Consider the following 19,056-nt stretch of genomic DNA (forward strand, 5'->3'; position numbering starts at 1 on the left):
GCTAGTACGTACTATCATGATGTTGCCGCGAAAATACAGAATATTAGAGCAATTCACTGTCGTGGTCCATCATGCCAGTACTACCATGTCGTCGCCGTGACTTGCCAGTGGCCTCAGTTCCGATCGTTATGGCCGAACTTCATGGGTACCCAACTGAGCTAGTATTGAACATGTACTCCAAATCACTGTAGCGAAATGGCCACAAGCTATTGACCGACCGGGACCGGCGATGCACATGATATCGGAAGCAAACTTTCGCAACAGACAGAACTCGACATGATGTCATGACGCAGAACCGGGGCCTCTTAACGATAGCAGTCGTATTCATAATTAGACACTGCATCTGAGCCAAAAAAAAACGGGACAATCCTGTGAAGAGTATAATGGAACTGAGGTGCGGAGGGCGGCGTGACAGGATAACAGGCGACATGGGAAGCCACGAAGTTCATGTTGCCAGCGACCGACGCTGCGGAGTAAATCCCATCAGAAAGTATCACGGAATGTGCATATGCTGCTGCTCGCCTTGCTCAAAGTTCACGCCGAGTCCTGCCTTCGCCTCTTCCTATTCTCTCCCTCTTCAGCAGCAATGATTTACATCTGCCCCGATTTGCTACCTCCACATTCGATGAACAATCTGCTGAGCTCATCGTTCCGTCCTATGAATTCCAGCTTGTGGCAGCGTAGAAGCAGGCTTCCATCACGGAGCAGTTGTCTGAGGACTTGTGATTTGGATGCACCGCTTTCGGGCGGGACGAAGGTTCCCAACACGATAACTGTGCGAACCAAAAAAGAGAGCAAAACGTTCTGGATATGATGTCAGCTAGGTATAGTTCCGAGATCACACTCGTAGTTACCTGGCCGGATAGTCCAAGCTGGCATACATCATGAAAAGACAGATTCGACGCGCCTACGCATCTAAAGGTGCCACAGTAGCAGCCGGTGGCATCTCCATCTTCAAGCTTTTGAAGCAAACATACGTCTCGAGTTTGACCTGATCCCAAGAATGCTTTGTAGTCAAACGGCCGGTAGCTTCTGGTCTCTGAGACGTAGCAATGTAAGGGTGGATAAATAAACAACGCATGGTTGACCGCGGAGACCAGATGATGCTCTCGGGCGGACAATAGATCGTCTGGAGGTCGAGGCTAGGGCAAATCATTGTTCAATGGGCGCGGGCGAACAGTAGTGAGATTGACGCTCACCGTGCTGAAGCCAGCTTCTGTAGATGCTCGCGTCAATGATGGTGCGGATTGACAATAAAGGTTGGAACGTACGGCCTTGAAGTCTGTCCACTTCTCGTGCCCAGAGAGCCATTGGCAATGTCGTAAGGATGGCTCTTTCAATATCTCACCCTGATTCACATCGAGGAAGCTTCGGACGTCCAGTGTATCTTTACTGAGCTATAGATAGATCGTATCATGGGCCGTATGAAATCATGAATGATACGGCTCTTACGTTTGCGTGTGTATCTTGGATAGTGAGTGCCTGAGTATGCACCGCGGGACCAGCCTCAGAAGCCGGCAGATCGGGTTGAGACTCTAAGGTTTGCCTACGTTTTGCCTTCGCCTCCTGCGTAATGATCGGGGTGTGGTCGTCCTCTGTCCTTTCTTTTCGTTTTCGAGACGATGGCGCTCTGACTTCCGACAACTCTGCAAATGCATTCGCAGTTGCATTCCGAATTCGGCTCAATTCCTGAGGTACGTCACGGTCATGATCATGTAGTGTGTGCAGAAGTTGAGACAACTCACCGTCTTGTGCTCTGCTAGTGAAGCTTTCGCTGCCTTGTACTTGTCTTTAAGCTTAAGATGCTTCCCTTGTATTTCCTCCATAGCTACTTCCTGGGGAAAGACGTCACGATCAACGAGAGCCAGTGCATACTACGCTTCTTACATGATGGGATCTTTCCCCATCTCTCTCTTGAGTGAGCCTGTCAATCTCTTGACGTGCCTCTTCGTATAGCTTGACACCACGAATGAGTGAGACAACAGGTCCTAGGCCGGGCGAAACACATTCTCACCTTCGAATAGCGAGTATGATCCACCGTCGGTGACTTCTCGTCTTCACCTTCCCTGAGCGCTCGCAGCGTTAGACACGCGCCGTCGAGCTCTTGCTGCAGTCGCTCGTTCTCGGCATGTAGTCGATCCTGCTCCGTACGAGCCCTTCTGAGCTCACTGCTCATAGCCCGAATTACCTCTGTCATGATTCCCGGCTCCTCGGCTCCTGCAGCAGCATTGTCGTGAGTACTGTTGGCCCGCGACATACAGCGACTTCAACTTGTCATGGGTTGCAAGGGAGAAGTCAGAGAAAATTGAACGTCGAGGCGACAATGTCAAGGAATGTTGAAGGGCCGAAACATATAGGATCGGGCGTGCATCTTCCAGACGTACTAGGCGGCATCAAATTCCTAAATGTAGTAATGCCTGGGCACAAGTGGCCCTCGCTTGTCTTCCGCGAACATACTGATACAGACCTACTATGTACAGAACGTATTCGACCCAAGCGGCTTTATATTCACAAAAGTCAGCAGCATAAACCCCGTGATCGCTATAGTACTACAGCGTGCAGCGAACACTGGCAAGTGCTGACCATTCTAGATTCGCCTCTGATGCATGATGAGCAGATCAAGAAAGGAGGAGGAGCGAATGTGTGATTTTCGTTGAGAAGTCCGTGCAACGCTGTATCATGAAATTCAAGACTCGTCGTACAGTGAAGTGAGCAGTAATATATGGATATCACGAAATCGACAGCATCAAAACACATAGAGATGAACCAGAGTTACGCCAACGTTGTAGCTCACAACACCTTGCATGATAGTGCTGACGCACCACAGCTGCGAAGTGGAACGAAGTCAGAGCTTTCAAAACATGGAGAACGTGCATCAAGATTACCGTTACGATCGCCCCCGTTATTATTGCTTCTACTTCTACTTCTGCCTCTGCTTCTTCTTCTTTTGACTCTTCGCGCCTGCTGCGTCGACGGACGACGAGTGTTCGCTTCCAAACTGTGCAAACACTTCGCTGACTTGCTCGTTTCGGCCGACGTATTCCAGACTGTGACACCGTACGAGCAGGGTTCCATCGAGATACAGGTCTCGGAGGAAGTCCGCCTTAGTGGGGCCGTTGTGAGCTGGAACAAAGACACCGCGTGTCGGCAGTTTGTTGACCAAGCGTTTGAGCAACGAGTGCTGGCAATGCCGTCAGCAACAACGAGAGACGTTGCAAATTCTCGCTTTCCTTACCCGTGTGGTTATACGAAGCTCAAATAATTCCCGGATTGGTACCTCCGCGACACTGGCGCACCTGAAAGTCCCGCAGTAGACGTGGTTCTTGTTGTCCGACCAGAAGAGCTCCCGTACTTCACCCGGGTATAGGGTCGATGAGTCGTGGAGGCATGAATCATGAGCTCGGGTTTCGAAGGTGTACCGATGGGCTGGACGAAAGTGCAAGCATCGCATAGCTGAGCCAGGAGACCAGATGATGCTGTCCTGTGCGCAATACATTGTTTTACACTTGACTCTGGCATGACGTCAATACACCATTACGGTGCTCAGAGCTTCATGCGTCCCACCTAGCTATCGCCTTGTAAGAACAAACATGCACATGATTAGCTATCTAGCCACTTCACTCGCAATTCGACGTACGGCCATCAATTTGTCCCAGCCTTGCCCACGGTGGCGAGCACAATGACTCATGGAAGGGGTAACAAATTTCTCGCCGTCAACAATTCCCAAGAACTCTCGGAGGTTCGACTTGCGTGCGTTTGAAGTCTTCTTTGGAACCTGTGAGATCATATGGTATCGTCGAGCATAGCGTCACTCACACTCTTCGGGGGACTACTTCCACTCTGTGGAGTCGTTTGGCCCTTCCAAGATCTTGTGACATTGAAATTACTACCCGCCGTCTCAGGTGCCACAGGTTGCTGGTTGGAACGGGACTCGGCGAAACCTGCACCTTCCTCAGGGTCCTCCTCACGTTTGCGTTTTCGAGGCAGCTCAACGTGGGTCCCGGAAAGCTCTGCAACCGCACTCGCCGCTGCATCTTGAAGTTTAGCTAGGACCTAAGGAAGCGATCAGGTTCATACAATGGGAGGAAGGCAAGGCGAACTCACGCTCTGGGTCTCCCTGAGTGCAGCCTTCGCATCCTGGTACTTGTCTTTCTGCTTCGCGAGCTTTGACACGACTTCTTCCATTGATTTAGCCTGCACAAACATGAGCGTGTTACGATACGTCACGATTCAACTTGGAGCTCGAGGGGTTACGTGTTGAGCGTTTTCCTCATCTTTTTCTCGTTTCAGTCGATCAACCTCCCGTCGTGCTTGGTCATACTGCTAAAAAGCGTAGGAGCATCAGTTAATGAGATCGAACCGGTACCCTCGAGCTCACAGCATTACTGATACCCCGCTTTCCCTTATGTTCCCGTCCTTCTTTGGCGGCGCGCAGTTGAAGGCGGACGTCATCTAGCTCTCGCTGTAGGTCGTCCTTCTCGACGTGCACTCGATCTAGCTGCCCTCGCGCCCTTCTGAGCTCACTGCTCATAGCCCGCACGACTTCGTCCATGATTTCCGACTCCGAGTCGTCATCGGATCCCGCCGCTGCGTTATCGTGTATACTGTTAGACCGAGGCATGCGTCAACTTGAACTTCGGTGAAGCAGCAGGCTGTGACGAAAGACTGGGCTACAACACGCTCAATGAATGTGAGGCGTAGGTCGTATATGCTCGGTGGGAAGAAGGGTTGAAACGTTGAAGTACAGACGGTACAGTACGTACTCAACGTGAGATATACTTATCAGACGGCATCAAATTCCCAAAAGTAGAACGGCAAACTGCGCCACTTGTGGCGTAAAGCTTTGGTAGGTGACCTTGACCTTCCCTTGACCTTCCCCAAGTCCACCCTCCCTTGACATCCGTTCAATTCACGCATACTATTTTGCCATTGACTTGTATGTCTATCCCTGCGGAGTTGCCGAAGCTGTCTCTTAGCCCAAACTCGAAGGGGAAAGCGAAAGAGAAGGAGAAACGGCAGAAGAGTGCGAACAAGCCGCAGACAGAGCGACTGAAGACCGTAGTGCGCCGTCTGCCTCCAAATCTGCCAGAGGATATCTTTTGGCAAAGCGTGCAACAATGGGTCACCGATGAGACCGTTCAATGGAAGGCTTACTATCAGGGCAAGTTCAGGAAGCGGTAAGCACGCTCTACACTATCCTGTGTCGCGCGCGAAGGCAGGACGTCGATTGTCTATTAGAGTGAACAAGGAGAACATCCCGTCTCGTGCCTACATCGCATTCAGAAACGAAGATCAGCTAGCTGTATTCAGCAGGGACTATGATGGCCATCTCTTCCGGGACAAAGCAGGTGCGCCCTGTCCCATGCGGCGTGCGTATGGGCTCACATCTGTCGCGCCAGGGAACGAGTCTATCGCCGTGGTCGAGTTCTCGCCATACCAGAAGATCCCCTCCGAGAAGAAGAAAGTAGATGGCAGAACGGGTACGATCGAGAAAGGTGCGTGCGGGCAATAGTTCTCACAAAGCGACGCTCATCAGTTCGCAGACGAGGATTACATATCGTTCCTGAAGTCGTTGCAAGAGGGAGGCGCGAAGCCAGTTGACGGAGAGACGATCGAGACTCTGAGTGCGTCGCCACATCTTTCCTTTGTCGCCTAATGTACGAATGACCTCGCTCCGCACGCAGTTGCAGCATCGCAGCCACCTCCGCAACCGACCACCACGCCCCTGCTCGAAGCCCTTAAAGCGGAGAAGTCCGCTCAGAAGGACAAGGAGGCCATCCTCCGCAACCATGCGCACTACAAGGACGCCTCCGTCGCCGCCTCAGCAAAGAAGAAAGACGAGAAGAAGTCCGCAGCAGGTGGCGCCGCGAAGCCTGCGCCAGCTGAACAACCGCTCGGTAAGAAGGCGAAGAAGGCCGCGGCGAAGGCAGCCCAGCAGCCTGCAGCGTCGTCATCTGCTCCCGGGGCGAAGACTCCCGCTCCCACCCCGACCACCCAAGGGCAGGCGAAACCAGCGCAGCCCGGTCAGTCTGCAAAGGCTCCTCGCCTACCGCGGGAACGCCAGCCAAAGCACTCTCCCGCTCCCGCGCCTGGCGCAGCTGCGACGCCTTCCCCTGCCGCGTTGCCTTCTCAGCCTGGTGCGGATGCGTCTACATCGACGTCCGGAGACGCAGCGGCAGTTGCTCAGTCGGGTCCCAGTCGGCGGCGCCCCGTCCTCGGGCTCGGCTCGCGCCAGTTCGAGGCCGCGCTCAGCGGTGCCGGCGTCAGTGGACGTCCTCCGCGGCGTGGCCAAGCGCAAGACAAGGACAAGGACAAGGGTACAGCTGATACACCGTCCGCCCCCGGCGAGGCCGCACCCAAGACGAAGGAGAAGCGTGCTGGCCAGCCGGCTGCGCCGCCTACTATCCTGCAGAGAGATGTGACGACTCCGACGCCGAAGATTTTGACTCGGGATGGAGCGGTTGGAGGTGCTACTCCTGCTACGGATGGTGTTATTCAGGAAGAAACGCCTGGGGTTGGTGGTAGGGGCGGTAGACGCGGGAGAGGGAGAGGTCGCGGTGGTCCTCGGGGAGGGGCTCCTTGAGGAAATCCAGGTCAGTTCAATGTGGAGGCGGGAATGCAATTCGGGACGCTGACTATTCTCCAGTTGTACGACATGTTCATCCGTTCACCCCGTCGCTCTTGGAGCCGGATATGGAAGGGCTGAGACGTCTGGTCGGGAACATCAGTGGGCTGCCTCTTAGGCTCTAGCGCGGCGGACTCTAGCACGAAGCTTAGTCTCGTGTTCAAGCTGCCGCTCAAGATGAGCTATTATGGTCACGTTCGTACAGTAGGGCTTCTTGTCCAGGTTCGCCACAGGGTGGCACTTCACGAAGTGCCCATGGAGGGATAGTACTCCTACTATGTGTCAGATAATATCGTATTGCCTTATGCCGCCTGCACCCCTACGCGCTATTGTCGAAAACGAAGACTACACGAACATGAGTGTGACTGTCCCGGATTCGCACTCTCCGAGGTGAGATCCAATCGGGATCTCGTTGTTGAGCTGCTGCCCGTAGACTGCTATCATGATGTACACTCAGTACGCAATCCCATCCCAGAAATTAGGACCCGCCGAACACGTTCCCCTCGGACCTCGACGGCTTTGCTATTGGTGGATTCTCGGATTGACGGGGATGTCGACTAGTCACGGTGCTAGTGACCGCAATCCTGTGCTGGCAAATGTCCGCGCCCTGACAAACGAGCTCACGACGCTACGAGCTAGGTATGACAACTCGTGTCTTCCAAGATATACCCTGCTAGGATACATGCTAACGGTCATAGAATCAATACTCTGAACACCATATATGCTGAGACAAAAGCAATGTGTCGCAACTTGAAGGACAGGAACGTTGAACTTGAAGGGGAGAACGCGAGACTTCGGCATGAACTTGATGACACACGCCAGACTCTCCAAGCGACTGTAGTAAAGAAGGAGGACTCAGAACCGGACTTGATAGCAGTAGGATCTGTGAGTCCGCGTGCGGCTATGTAGCTGGACTTCAAGTCAGGATCGCTAACATGGCTTCGACGGACAGCCTAGCTACCAAGCATTGAAACAGGAGCTAGACAATGCATTGCACCAGATAATGTTGGAAAGGCTTGAGCATGTGAGTCAGTGTATCTACCATGTTATGCGCTATCAGTCACACATGTTTCGGGTCAGAGACACTTAGTGGACTCCTTGAACAGACAGCTCGCTGACCTTGCGAAGCAAGACAAGGAGGTGAGGGAGGATTTGAACAGTACTTTAGATGCAAATCCTGTGAGTATATCGCTCCCTTCGTGCACATACTACTGACCACTTGTTCACCGCAGTCTGACATAATACGTGCTCCAAGTGCCGAAGCGAGTGAGGTATCTATCTTGGGCATGAGTGACCATGGTTCAGTGTTAAGTTATGCGAGTGACTCAGATAGTGGTGAGCTGATTCCCAGTATGCGCTACCGTGAACTGTTTCTGACTGCCTACACCGTCTACACCGTGAACTTTAATTGAACTGCGGCCCCAACGCAAGATCTCGATGACGGGCCATTTGATCCCGAACGGTTTCTTCGATGCGGGGGACTTCACGGCGCAAGCCTTGGTACCCTTGACAGTGCGGGTCTTATCACCCTTGATGCCCGGCACTGCGATGCATCTGCGTCATCCAAATATCTGCGAGATGTGCGTACCATCCTTGTTCTGTTTGAGTCATTTCCATTTTGCGTGAATGGTACGACCGATCGTTTCAATCCTACAGATACTCAAGGAACATTCGTACGGCATACGCGGCTCATGAAGTGATTGATGATATCTAACAGCCGCGACAGCATCCCCGGTCTGCACTGGACATGCCTTCCTACCGACAGTGCCTGGTCTTCATCCCAGAAAAGGTGTTTGCTACTGCTACCTTACAAGTATTATGATCCGGACACAGGGAAGCTCACCCTTACCAAGTCTGGCGACCATGCACCTCGGATCGTATGGTGTACCATTTGACGCTTTATTATCCCATATCAAAAAGTTTGTAACTCACCGTATCAAAAAGTTTCGCGACCTCACTCCATCCAAAAATTTTGCAACTCGCTCCATCTAAATTGTTGCGCAACTCGCTCAATCTAAAAGTTTCGCAACTCGCTCCATCTCAAACTTTCGCCACTCACTAAATCAAAAGGTTTCGCCAATCGCTCCATCTAAAAGTTTCGCCACTTGCTCCATCTAAAAGTTTTGCACTGCCACCATATCTAAAAAGTTTTTGGTGCCCACCATTGTATAACACTCGCTCAATATATTGTTCTCGCGCCGAACGACACGCTCAGCAGCGCCGACGATGCGCTACGACACCGAGGGTGTTATGCGTCACGAGCCCGCGTCGACGATGGGCGCTCCGAGCGCTGCTCAGTGCTCTCGACCGCCACCACCTCGTCTCTCACCGCGATTCAGGCAGCTACACCAATCGCCCGACTGCACTAGGAGCATCCGACGACCCTGCATGTGGACAAGACCGCTCCTCCTTCCTCGCCTGGTTCAGAAGCTCCACCCGGGAGCCCTTCACTCGACTCTCGCACGAGGCGCGTGAAGTCCAGCACCAAGCCACAGAACCACGAGAACGCGGAGCCGGGAGCGCAAAGGGAGGCGAAGGAGGAGGAGAGGAAGGGAGAGGAGAGGGAAGGGCATAGGTCAAGCAAAAGAAAGGAGCATGAAGGCTCATCCACCACAGGTATGTCTTCGTTGGACTTCTCCGCCTCGCTGCCTTCGCTCCTAGTGCCGGCCCCAGCAGGCATACAGAATGTGATAACTACAGTCGGCAACGTGCGTGTCTCGATAAAGATCCTGCGACACAGCACTCACTGATCTTCGGGCCACCGTCGCCCAGGCTTCTCACGGCGTCCGCATCTTCCACAAGCCCCGCCTCTCTGCGGCACCATTCGACTCTTCCCCTGGGTCGGTCCGTGATCGATGTCGCGTCCTCGAGTACTGGCGCCTCCAGTCCTGCGCTGGGTTCCGTCACCAGTCCGACGCCTCCACCCGAGGTGGTCAGTCCGCGCAAGCAAGAGCGCGCGGGATTGGAGTGCGCCAACTCTAGCGAACCGACGACTATCCTGCATGATGCATATTCCCGTCCGCACGCCTCACTCCAGTGCAAGTTCGTGTTCCACGTCTCGCTCCCAGTCTCCCCTCCCACCGGGATACTAAGACCAGGCTGCTAACAACCTCCGGTCTTTGAGGATATTGGTGGGTGACCCAGTTGACCCGATCATGACCACCCTGTACCAGCTGATTGGCATTGCGACGGACATTCAGGAGATGCCCATCAACCAGCTTACTGCAAACCCGAAGGTCTGCGAGCAGCGCGTGCAGAACATTGGTAAAGCGTGGGACGAGCACCCGGATTGGCACGGACGCAACTGGTACGTCTTCCGTGCCTCGCCATAATCGGAATCCACAAGAACGGCACGTGGGCTGCGCACAAGACCATCGAGTGCGCGCAGACTCTAGACGAAGTGGCTCTCGTCACGCAGAACTTGAGGCCCTACGTCCCGCCGCTCTTGTTGGACCAGTTCGGTAACTACGTCGTGCAGTAAGTGTGAGAGTACGTGTGTATGGGGATGCATACTAATAGCCGGGTAGATGCTGCCTACGCTTCGGCGCACCCGCCACCAACTTCGTGTTCGACGCGATGGTCGGCCGACTCTGGGAGATTGCTCAAGGCCGCTTCGGAGCTCGTAGCATGCGTGCCTGCCTCGAGAGCAGCAACATCACCGCCAGCCAGCAGCGCCGCATCACTACTGCGATCATCCTGAACTTGATCCCTTTGGCGACGAACCCGAACGGCGCGCTGCTTCTGACGTGGCTGCTGGGCACGCCGAACTTCCCGTTGAGGTGAAACTTGCTCGCGCCGCGATTCACGCCGCACTTTTCGTACCTGCGCACCGCCGCACCCACAAGCTCGCCGCGCTCACCGCGCTCAGGATCGTCAACCAGAAGGTCGAGCCCGAGGCGTCTACGCAGATCGTCGAGGCCCTCTTCTCGTCGCCGGGCGATCACGTCCTTACCGACATGCTGGGCGGTCAGGTTAATGATGTCTCTGTTGTCCACAAGATCTTGACGAGCCCCTTCGTCGACCATGAGACACTGAGAGCTTCTTTCCAGCACACCGACTTGCAAGCCACTTACTACCTTCTCCGTCGCTATACCGAACTACAGCGCAAGTACACAGAGCGCAAAGCGAGTTTCATGGTCTTGCAGGAGGGATGTGAAGCCCTCGAGGCAAAACTCTGTCGCGTGCAGGAGATATGTCATGACCTGCAAGAACAACTCTCTGCGCAAGAGGAGACGGCACAAGCAAGATACGAGGAGCTCGAGCGGTTACGCGCTGACGAACGCCAGGAACTCAAGAACGCCGAGGCAGAGCTTCGGGACCAGCTTGCGAAGCGGGAACGCACCTGGACTGGGTACGTAATTAGTTCGATCCTGGCATGAATTCCCACTGATCCGCCCGCGTAGGAAAGTACGTATGGCCTGCTTCTCATCCACTCCCGCGAGACTAATGATGGGTCCCATTGATCTTAACAGTATGAGGTACTGAGTAACGAGTGTAAACAACTCACCGATGAGCTCCGAGAATGCGAGCGCAACCACCAGAACCCGCTTCCGGTACCTCCCCGGTACGACATCAGGGACCGCCACTACTCGCAGACCTTCCCCGAGCACGACAACATGGTCATCATGCAAGACAAGGCCGATGAGCGGCCCGAGCCGACCAACTCACTCAAGATCGACATGGGCGAGAAGGAGAACATCCCACGTCTCGCCCGTCGTGCCGACGCTACCGATCCCGCCGCTCGCGTCGGAGACGTTCCGCGCGTTTAGAGACGACATCCCCGGCAGCGAGGACGAGCGCGTGCGCAGCCGCAACGCGAAGCCGATCCCCATCAGGAGCGGCCTGCACCGCGCGGGCTCATCAAGACTCAAGTACAAGGAGCTGATGGCGCGCTCCCTCCCGCGCAGCATCGTCGAAGTGCACACGGCGAGCTGCTCGTCATCCCGAGCGTGTCCAACCTCCACGCTGCCATCCCCGAGCGGGAGCGGCGCGCGGACGTCCCCAGTGGCAGCGGGCTGGGCATGAACCTCACGTCCGGGCGGTACATCGACTGCCAGGACATGAGCGAGGAGGAGCGCCAGGTCCGGCGCCGTGCGCAGCTGCATGAAGTCCTGCACGACCCCACGGTCAAGAGCTCCTCCGGCGCTGGAACATCTGGCAGCATCCCGCGCTCCCCAGTGCCCGTCATCCCACCGACACGCTCAAATACGGTCCGCTGGGCGAGCGAGGCCGCCAAAGCCGCCGAGCGCGCCCGCGCGGCGAACATTCACACGTCGTCTTCCTCCTCACACCTCCAGGCCCCGGTGTATATCTCACCGACGTCGCCCTCCGCGTCATACACGACACGCGCGCCCTCCCCGACGTTGCATACCTCCATGTGGCCGCCATCTCCCACATGCAGCCCCGTCTCATTGTTGCGGATGCGTCCGCAGCAGGTGCGGACGGCGTCGACGGACAGTCTGAAGACAATGAAGATCCCCGCGAGTGCATTGGGCCTGACGAGGATGTTCCTCGTGCAGGAGGCACACGTACAGCGGGTGTCATAACCACGGCTGCGACTCTGATCATATTATACAGAGTGCCCGGGCTGGTTCTGAGGGCAGGGTATCATAGCTGCGCTGAGCGCGAGGAGAGGATGCCAGTAGGTCCCGGCAGGTTGACTATTAACTTATCCGTGCCTGGCCGTTCTCGATGATTCGCCCGACGGATACTTTCTTGACGATTTAAGACATGTGTCATATACATCGTGCTGAACATCAGGGAAAACCGCCCAAACCCCCAAGACGTTGGCGAGATGTCCAAGAGCTCTTGAATGCCTCTTGAAGAGATTCATATCTATTCAAGATGTAGACAACAGCTCAAGACAAGTCCCTCAATATATAGAGAGCACTATTGCTCAGTGACATCTCTGATAGCTCTTTACTATCTTTCTTACAGGTTGGGAACGCCAGCCATATGGCCCATATTCTGGCAGCTCTTCAACTTCTCTGAGAGCATTATGCCAATCTCTCAACAGACCACATCAATTCCAATACGGGCCATTGCATTCTGCGTATTGCAGCATAGAAATCATATCCATTGACATACAACATACAGCCCGTCGAAGCTATGCTAATATCCTACATCCAGCGCATGTTGTACAATGTGAGCTATAAATGGATTTGCTGGTTGTGAAGGAAGAAAAGCACAGCTACAGTATTGTGAGCGACGAATGATACGTAGTACATATGTGAGCGACAGACGATGAGTAGTACATACAAGCTGTGAGAGCATCGAGACGGACAGGTATATCACCGGCTTGGAGGCTTGGATCCAATGTGAGAACAGAAGTACGCGCCCCACGCGCAACCTGCAAATGATCAGTGAATGAGCCCACCAGACAAGACGGGACCATACCCATATTTGCAATCACCTCACGCCCGCTGCCCTCAGGCTTTCTTGCCCTTGGTCGAGGTGGGAGGATTACGCTGGGTCGAAGGACCCGCTTCCTGGTCGGCAGCTGCGGTGGATGCCGTGGTCGGTGTCGCAGCGGCAGCCTTGCCCTTGCTCCATCGGCCGATCACCAGCCCCAAGTCAATGCCATCGTCCACATCGACGCTCTTGCCGGTTTGCTTCGGGGCCGAGCTTTGAGCAATCCCCGCGAAGGCCCTGACAGATGGCTGTTAACACTAGCAGAGTCGGAAGCTGACCACTTACCTGATGTTCGTGACCAGGGTGTCATTCAAGGACTCAACGAGTGCGGCTACACCCTCATTATAGGCACGGCTATTGGGGTCTGCATGTCGACGTAGCTTCTCGATGCCCGCCAACAAGCGATCGAACCTACAAAAATACATGTCAGTGTGAATGCGACCCCATGGCAAGCAGATGTACTCGGCCGCATAAGTCTTCTCCTCGAAGGCGACGGTTGCATTGCCCTTCAGAGATTCATCCAGGGCTACCAAAATCTAACAGTGTGTTAGAAGTGAATCAATGGAATATTCGGGCACTCACCGCACTGCACGTCAAGGCAATCATGTTGCTCGACGGCGGCATGACATCGAGGTCGAACCGCTCTCGGTTCTCACTACGGAGAGCCTCTGGATGCTGCCCAACCCACCACTGACGGGCCATCACCTCAGCAATGACGATGCTGTGGAATGGCGTGTCAAGGTCGGGGGTTTCCCATAGCTGTTGCAAGTTAGCTAGCTAGGAAAAAGACTGATCAGTGATGCACGTACCGAAGGGTCCACGTCGGGATCCGGCAGCTCCACGTTCCCGTAGTGGAAGGTATTGTTTTGCTTCAGGAACCTGATGCGTGCCTCCTTCGCCTTCTGCAGCTTCGCCGTACGACTCACCGCGTCCAACCCGGTGTCCAAGATCTTGATGGACAACAACTCCTTCTCCACGACACACTTTGCTTTCTGCTTCAGTTCTTGTCGGATTTGCGCCGCCGCCCTGTAGACCTGAGGCATGGAAACCAAATTATCATTAGCATGGGATAGCTGACGCGAAACACTCACATATCTGCCCATCTTCGCTTGGATCTTCTCATCCGACCACAGCGGGGCGAAGTCCTTTTGGAACTCATCCGTTTGGTACTTCTGCAGGATTTGAAGGTCGTTCATGATGTCGATCGGGATGGTGAGCTTCTCCATGCTCGTGCCTTTCAAGCGCGGCCACGCATTCTCGAGGGCGATGTAGACCCGCAGCTCTTGCATTGCTTTGTGCAGGAAGCTCTTGACAGGCTCTTTCACGAACAGCTCCTTGACGTCCTTGACGTCCTGCAGCTGCGTCGATGTGACGTCCTTGGTCCTGGTACTGGTTTTCTGCACCTTGGCCTTGCCTTTGTTCTTCGAGTCCGCATTGTCGATCGTCTGTACGATGAGCTACAAGATTTGGTTAGTCTAGATTCGGCCATTCGAAAATGCTTACATCGTCAGCTCCGTCAAGTTCGTCCAACTGATCCTCGTCACTGGCGTCCTCGTGCTCTTCAACTTCGGGCTGGTAAGAGGAGCTATCGTCGCCGGAGCCATCGTCCAAGCTGCCAGATGCCCTGTCTTTGACCTTACTCACCGTCGCCGGCGGTTCGCCGGCAGACGCGCTGTCAATCTCTCCAGAGGGCTGAGGGCTACCGACCGGATCTCATGAACAGCCCATTAGTGGTGCTTTGATTCGTTGAGAACCTGTGCATCATGGACTTACCTTCAGCATCCGACGACGGCACGTTGAATCGGCCACCCTTCCTCTTGCGAACCCCTTCCCCGCTTCCACCCTGCAGGACACTCCGGACCGGACCCACGGGCTTGGCTCTCCTAGTCGTCGCACCTATCCAAGTGTCAGGCTGTGTTGAGGCTTACTCGTATAGCCACATACCAAGTCGATCGGTAAGCGCTTTCTCCTCATTGGAGATGTTTCCTCTTTGCTTGCGAGCCCTCGCGCCACGGGGTTCCTCAATCTCATCTTTCTCCGCAGGTGGTGGCCCTGTATATAAACGGCACGACATGAGCTCTGCGCTTCGGACATGTATGCAGGGCTTATGCAACTCACTCAGCACGATCGTGTCGCCTTCCTCCGGCTCGGCGGCAGCTTCTGGTGAGTTGGTTTCCGAATCTACGGTGCTGGTCTTAGGTTTCTTCTTGTCAGGCTCCGCAGCCGACTCATCATCGCTGCTCTCCTTGTCAGAATCGATGACCTTCCTCTTGCGTGGCTTGCCCGTCGGTCTTGACTTGGAAGCGGAGGCTCCTGCGGCCGTTGACGAGCGGTGGCGGGGCTGACATGCCATAATGACTCACCTTCCTTTGCCTTTCCTTTGGTCTTAGGCCCGATTGCATGGTTGCCCTCGCCGGTGGACTCATCGCCGTCCTGCCCACTCTCTCCCAACATATCGATATCGGCTTCAGGTTGGTCTTCTTGCCGTATCATGGCTTCACTGTTGGCCTGTATAGCTACAGAAATATCAATGCACCATATTCTGCTATTCAGTGAATACTCACTCTCCCGACGCTCGTTCTCAGCTTTTCCCCGCTTGTTCGCAGCCGCAACCATCGACCTAGCCATTTTGTTCAGCTCTTTGGGAGCCAGATCAGGGTGCTGCGCCTTCAGCGCATCCTTCATCAACTTGAGGCTTTCTTGATAGGATAATGGGGTTGCCCCCGTCGACCCGCCTTTGCTTGACGGGGCCTTGGTGTCCGAGGCCGCACTTTTGCTGGGCAGTGGCTTGGGTACCGAGGCGTCATGCTTGCTCGACGAAGCCTTCGTCGGTGCATCGCGTCTCTACGCGGGTTTGCTTGCGGTCGCTTTGGTCTTGGTCGGGACGGAGACATTGGGCTTCTTCGTAGACCTTGTTTCGCGCTGAGACATGCTGTGAGTTGGATACAAGGGATGCAAGGAGACCGACTTGTCACAGCAGGTGGAATCTCTTGGGTGATTCCGCGACTGATAGTGAAAACGTTCCGGGTCGGCGATACGGAGATGCGCGGAACGTCTGACTTCGCGAAGCGTGATTCGAACGTGCTCCGCCAATTGCTGGCCCAGGCTCTTCAAGAGTGCGTAGATATGTTGACCGAGAGTTATGGTTGAGCTGGAGGTTCAAAAACAGGTCATTACGTGGCGGTACATGGCGTCTGTCAAAGAATATGCATTCGGGTAACCTGACGTACACGGCGCTAACTCTATCGAAAGTGACAGTTCTCCTCCCAGCCATTTCGCCCGCCTTTGGTCCAACTATTTATCTCTCTGTCTGTATGTAGTACGAGGGACGCACGCTTCCCCAAGAAATGTAAATTAAAATGGGTGATACGAGACGACGGGAAAGCCGCAAAATCGCCGTTGCGCAGAGGAAGAACCAACCCAGCTTCGTATAAGCACAGCGCACCTCCTTCGAAGTCTCCTACTGCGAGGACAACGCAGAGAGACTTATCCTGTCGGTCTCTGTGAGCCAGGGTAGCCACATTGATGTTGACAACAAGGGATAGGAAAGGGTGAGCAATTGAGTGAGCGTTGCCGGGAAGGACTTCTGCGTCCAGGCGTAACTCATCGTACTCGTCGGGCAGCGTATGCATGATCTTTTTGCGAGCTTCAGACAGATTGTGGCGGCTGAAAATGTCCGCTATCTCACCTGTTCAGCCATATATTCCAATACTTCGCTGAACGTTGCTTCCAAGATTTCGTAGATGTCGGAATGCTTTCGCATATCGGCCGAGACGTACGGTAACATCTGCGCGTAGTTCGTCCGCGAATTTCCGTCTTTTTCAATGAGCATAGGGTGGGACTGCGCAGATATTCCATGGCCCTGCAATCGCAGTTCGTAAGTCATCTACTCACCAGATCATAGGCTTACAAGAGCGTAAGAACATACCCTGGTCCCGTGCCTGTTATACCATGCATAGTGAAGCGCGGGGAAACTGAACTCGGCTCCTTGAGATGCAGAGCACATGTGTTGCAGGTTCTCTGGCTGATCTTCGAAGCAGGCGATCAAGTTCGCCATCAGCCTCTGTTTCAAATGGTCCGGCATGTTGGCATATACGCTCGCGACCAGACCACCTCGAGAATCCGAAATTCTGAGGGGTTCGCTGAGAATAATGAGATGAAACAGTTTTGAGGAGGGATCGTGAGGGAACAACACACCTGAGAACAGACGGCACCACGGTAACGTATCCTTGGGGACGGGAACTCCCGTTAAGCTTATGCCATTGTATGTGATTTAATATTCAGCGGTCTCAAGGCAGATGGGTGGTTACGCACTAGATCTTGTAGCTCCTCCAGAGTCTCAGGTTCCTCCGCCGATTGCGCTAAAGCGCGCTGCGTCTCGGTCCATGCAAATGCGTCTTCGGGTGATTTGGGCACCGGATTTGCAAGGAGTGATTCTTCCTCTAGATCCAAGCCGGCTATTGTTACCGTAGCACAAGGCGAGTCGGGTGTTGTCGAGCTTCCCTCTGAGTCTTCCTCCACATCGTCATCTTCATCATCCACCGTCATCGGAGACGGATGATCCTGTACTACGTGGAATTCCGGCCTGAAAAGAGATTGGCTGGCGTGAGTCAGGGCGATGGTTCCCAGCTCGGCGGGGTGCTCCACTGGATCAAGGCACGTTGCCCAGACACCCCAGTTTCTATCAACCTCTGTGAAGTTGCTGGCAGGCAGTCAGCGAGTGATTGGTGAGAAGACGGAAGCCAACGTACTTCAGCAGTAAAGAGTCAAAAACCTGATCAGATTGTCGCAAATCTGAGCAGGTCAACGAGTCGGAGCTCAGCTTCAGCTCAGCCAGAAGACCGGGAGAGAACATTGTGTCGAATCGAAGGGGCAGGGATTGGCGAAGACTAGAGATGGCCGGAATAACGTGTTCTATGACTTGTTTGCCCGCAGGGGTATCTAAAGAAATTCTCTGTCATGAGGTGCCGTAGCGCTGCCGAGATTCAAAGACATAATTACCGGGATCGGGATCGCGAAGTACGTTCGCAAGCTTAGAGGCGAAATCGCCAATGGATTTCACGACCGTCGAACGCAGTCCAGCCTCCGCGATGAGTATAAGTGCATAAATCGAACCTCGAATACGGTGCTCGCCTCACTGGCAGGTAGTTCTCATGTACATATGATATGGGACTCACCGCCTGAAGCAATGGTGGCGAACTTGCCGCCATTCTGGTTCCAGTGTAAAAATGTTCGCTGCGATGGGGCGTAGTTGAATCCCCGAACGTGTTGTTCGTAGATGTCACAGACGCTTCTCATTCTGACGCGTTGCATGCTGAAAAAGCTCAGTTTAGGAACTGCATCAAGCAATATTAATTTAATACGCACCTTGTACACTTGCACACGAGCTGCATGAGGTGCACGATGAGCATGAAATCTACGCAAGACTTGCCGGCTTTCATACGGCGACAGCGATGAACTAGTGAGAGCAAGGAGTCGTCGAGAAACCCCTGCCCTCCGTCCCCGCGTTCCATCAGTGCCTGAGCTGCGGAGAGCTGAGACGTGCTGTCAGAGGAGATAATGGATGCAGAGAGTAGGGTGAGGAAGGTGTTGATCGCCATGGTAGGCTTGCTGCCTGCCCGGTGTCGAGGAACCCAGCGTTTTTTGGAGGAGGAACCGGCTTTGCACTGTGCTGGATCGACAACGATGAAGGCTTGTCGATCCGCCCGCCTACCGGGAACTGCAGTTTTGCCAGGCTTTGTTGACTGAGAGGCCCGGTGATGCGCTGACTTTTTTCTCGTGCTTGTACGACGGGACGACGTAGCTCGACTTGAAGCGGCACTCCCTGTAGCGTGGGCCCAGGTATGCACATCAACACAATAAAAGAGAAGATTCAATCACTGACCTTCGACCGGGACGGAACTTTGGTTTCCATCCGAGTCGTCCCCAGCCTCCGACTCCATAGCTGAATCAACGTCGCCCGCAGAGCCGTCCAGCGCCTGGCCGTCCCCAAGTCTGTTGGACAGTGCTTGAAGTGCGGG

At 54.3% G+C, this 19,056-nt stretch overlaps 6 protein-coding genes across 6 annotated transcripts; 3 read left to right on the plus strand and 3 right to left on the minus strand.

Annotated features, from left to right (window-relative positions):
* Positions 1-1,041: 1,041 nt before the first annotated feature.
* Positions 1,042-2,315, minus strand: B0H18DRAFT_157720 (uncharacterized protein). Its single transcript, XM_048036895.1, has 6 exons — positions 2,015-2,315; positions 1,888-1,956; positions 1,746-1,835; positions 1,453-1,689; positions 1,272-1,397; positions 1,042-1,216 (listed from the first exon to the last, which is right to left on the minus strand). The coding sequence occupies exons 1-6, from the start codon at positions 2,255-2,257 to the stop codon at positions 1,196-1,198; spliced, it is 786 nt and encodes a 261-aa protein (XP_047886198.1). The 5' UTR covers positions 2,258-2,315; the 3' UTR covers positions 1,042-1,195.
* Positions 2,316-3,392: 1,077 nt separating this feature from the next.
* B0H18DRAFT_157766 (uncharacterized protein) lies at positions 3,393-4,759 on the minus strand. The gene is made up of 6 exons (XM_048036896.1): positions 4,379-4,759; positions 4,255-4,323; positions 4,105-4,194; positions 3,817-4,053; positions 3,622-3,766; positions 3,393-3,564 (listed from the first exon to the last, which is right to left on the minus strand). The coding sequence occupies exons 1-6, from the start codon at positions 4,619-4,621 to the stop codon at positions 3,524-3,526; spliced, it is 825 nt and encodes a 274-aa protein (XP_047886199.1). The 5' UTR covers positions 4,622-4,759; the 3' UTR covers positions 3,393-3,523.
* Positions 4,760-4,834: 75 nt separating this feature from the next.
* On the plus strand, positions 4,835-6,790 carry B0H18DRAFT_157769 (Smg-4/UPF3 family-domain-containing protein). Its single transcript, XM_048036897.1, has 6 exons — positions 4,835-5,177; positions 5,239-5,348; positions 5,400-5,495; positions 5,544-5,624; positions 5,685-6,593; positions 6,647-6,790. Exons 1-5 carry the CDS (start codon positions 4,939-4,941, stop codon positions 6,581-6,583), a joined length of 1,425 nt encoding a protein of 474 aa, XP_047886200.1. The 5' UTR covers positions 4,835-4,938; the 3' UTR covers positions 6,584-6,593; positions 6,647-6,790.
* Positions 6,791-7,084: 294 nt separating this feature from the next.
* On the plus strand, positions 7,085-8,503 carry B0H18DRAFT_1047674 (uncharacterized protein). The gene is made up of 5 exons (XM_048030846.1): positions 7,085-7,510; positions 7,578-7,649; positions 7,706-7,804; positions 7,858-7,960; positions 8,057-8,503. The coding sequence occupies exons 1-5, from the start codon at positions 7,364-7,366 to the stop codon at positions 8,323-8,325; spliced, it is 690 nt and encodes a 229-aa protein (XP_047886201.1). The 5' UTR covers positions 7,085-7,363; the 3' UTR covers positions 8,326-8,503.
* Positions 8,504-9,944: 1,441 nt separating this feature from the next.
* On the plus strand, positions 9,945-10,408 carry B0H18DRAFT_887733 (armadillo-type protein; the record flags this gene model as incomplete). Its single annotated transcript, XM_048041195.1, has 2 exons — positions 9,945-10,102; positions 10,153-10,408. Coding segments are annotated over 2 exons (414 nt in total), but the record flags the coding sequence as incomplete, so codon positions are not given.
* A 6,131-nt stretch (positions 10,409-16,539) lies between these two features.
* B0H18DRAFT_822407 (uncharacterized protein) lies at positions 16,540-18,504 on the minus strand (the record flags this gene model as incomplete). Its single annotated transcript, XM_048039309.1, has 8 exons — positions 16,540-16,671; positions 16,725-16,898; positions 16,965-17,264; positions 17,351-17,738; positions 17,788-17,977; positions 18,038-18,151; positions 18,214-18,350; positions 18,404-18,504. Coding segments are annotated over 8 exons (1,536 nt in total), but the record flags the coding sequence as incomplete, so codon positions are not given.
* Between the last annotated feature and the right edge of the window lie 552 nt (positions 18,505-19,056).

This window comes from Fomitopsis serialis (genome assembly GCF_022376445.1).
Source record: "Fomitopsis serialis strain Sig1Antser10 chromosome Unknown B0H18scaffold_177, whole genome shotgun sequence".
NCBI lineage: Eukaryota > Fungi > Basidiomycota > Agaricomycetes > Polyporales > Fomitopsidaceae > Fomitopsis > Fomitopsis serialis.

Coding starts and splice junctions, on each gene's coding strand:
- B0H18DRAFT_157769 (XM_048036897.1), top strand. CDS start 4,939: ATGTCTATCCCTGCGGAGTTGCCGAAGCTGTCTCTTAGCCCAAACTCG. Junction 5,178..5,238: donor CAGGGCAAGTTCAGGAAGCG/GTAAGCACGCTC, acceptor ATTGTCTATTAG/AGTGAACAAGGAGAACATCC. Junction 5,496..5,543: donor AACGGGTACGATCGAGAAAG/GTGCGTGCGGGC, acceptor ATCAGTTCGCAG/ACGAGGATTACATATCGTTC.
- B0H18DRAFT_1047674 (XM_048030846.1), top strand. CDS start 7,364: ATGTGTCGCAACTTGAAGGACAGGAACGTTGAACTTGAAGGGGAGAAC. Junction 7,650..7,705: donor TGTTGGAAAGGCTTGAGCAT/GTGAGTCAGTGT, acceptor GTTTCGGGTCAG/AGACACTTAGTGGACTCCTT. Junction 7,961..8,056: donor TGCGAGTGACTCAGATAGTG/GTGAGCTGATTC, acceptor CCCCAACGCAAG/ATCTCGATGACGGGCCATTT.
- B0H18DRAFT_157766 (XM_048036896.1), bottom strand. CDS start 4,621: ATGCCTCGGTCTAACAGTATACACGATAACGCAGCGGCGGGATCCGAT. Junction 4,324..4,378: donor AGCGGGGTATCAGTAATGCT/GTGAGCTCGAGG, acceptor TACGCTTTTTAG/CAGTATGACCAAGCACGACG. Junction 4,195..4,254: donor ATGAGGAAAACGCTCAACAC/GTAACCCCTCGA, acceptor ATGTTTGTGCAG/GCTAAATCAATGGAAGAAGT.
- B0H18DRAFT_157720 (XM_048036895.1), bottom strand. CDS start 2,257: ATGTCGCGGGCCAACAGTACTCACGACAATGCTGCTGCAGGAGCCGAG. Junction 1,836..1,887: donor ATGGGGAAAGATCCCATCAT/GTAAGAAGCGTA, acceptor GTCTTTCCCCAG/GAAGTAGCTATGGAGGAAAT. Junction 1,217..1,271: donor AGTGGACAGACTTCAAGGCC/GTACGTTCCAAC, acceptor GAGCATCTACAG/AAGCTGGCTTCAGCACGGTG.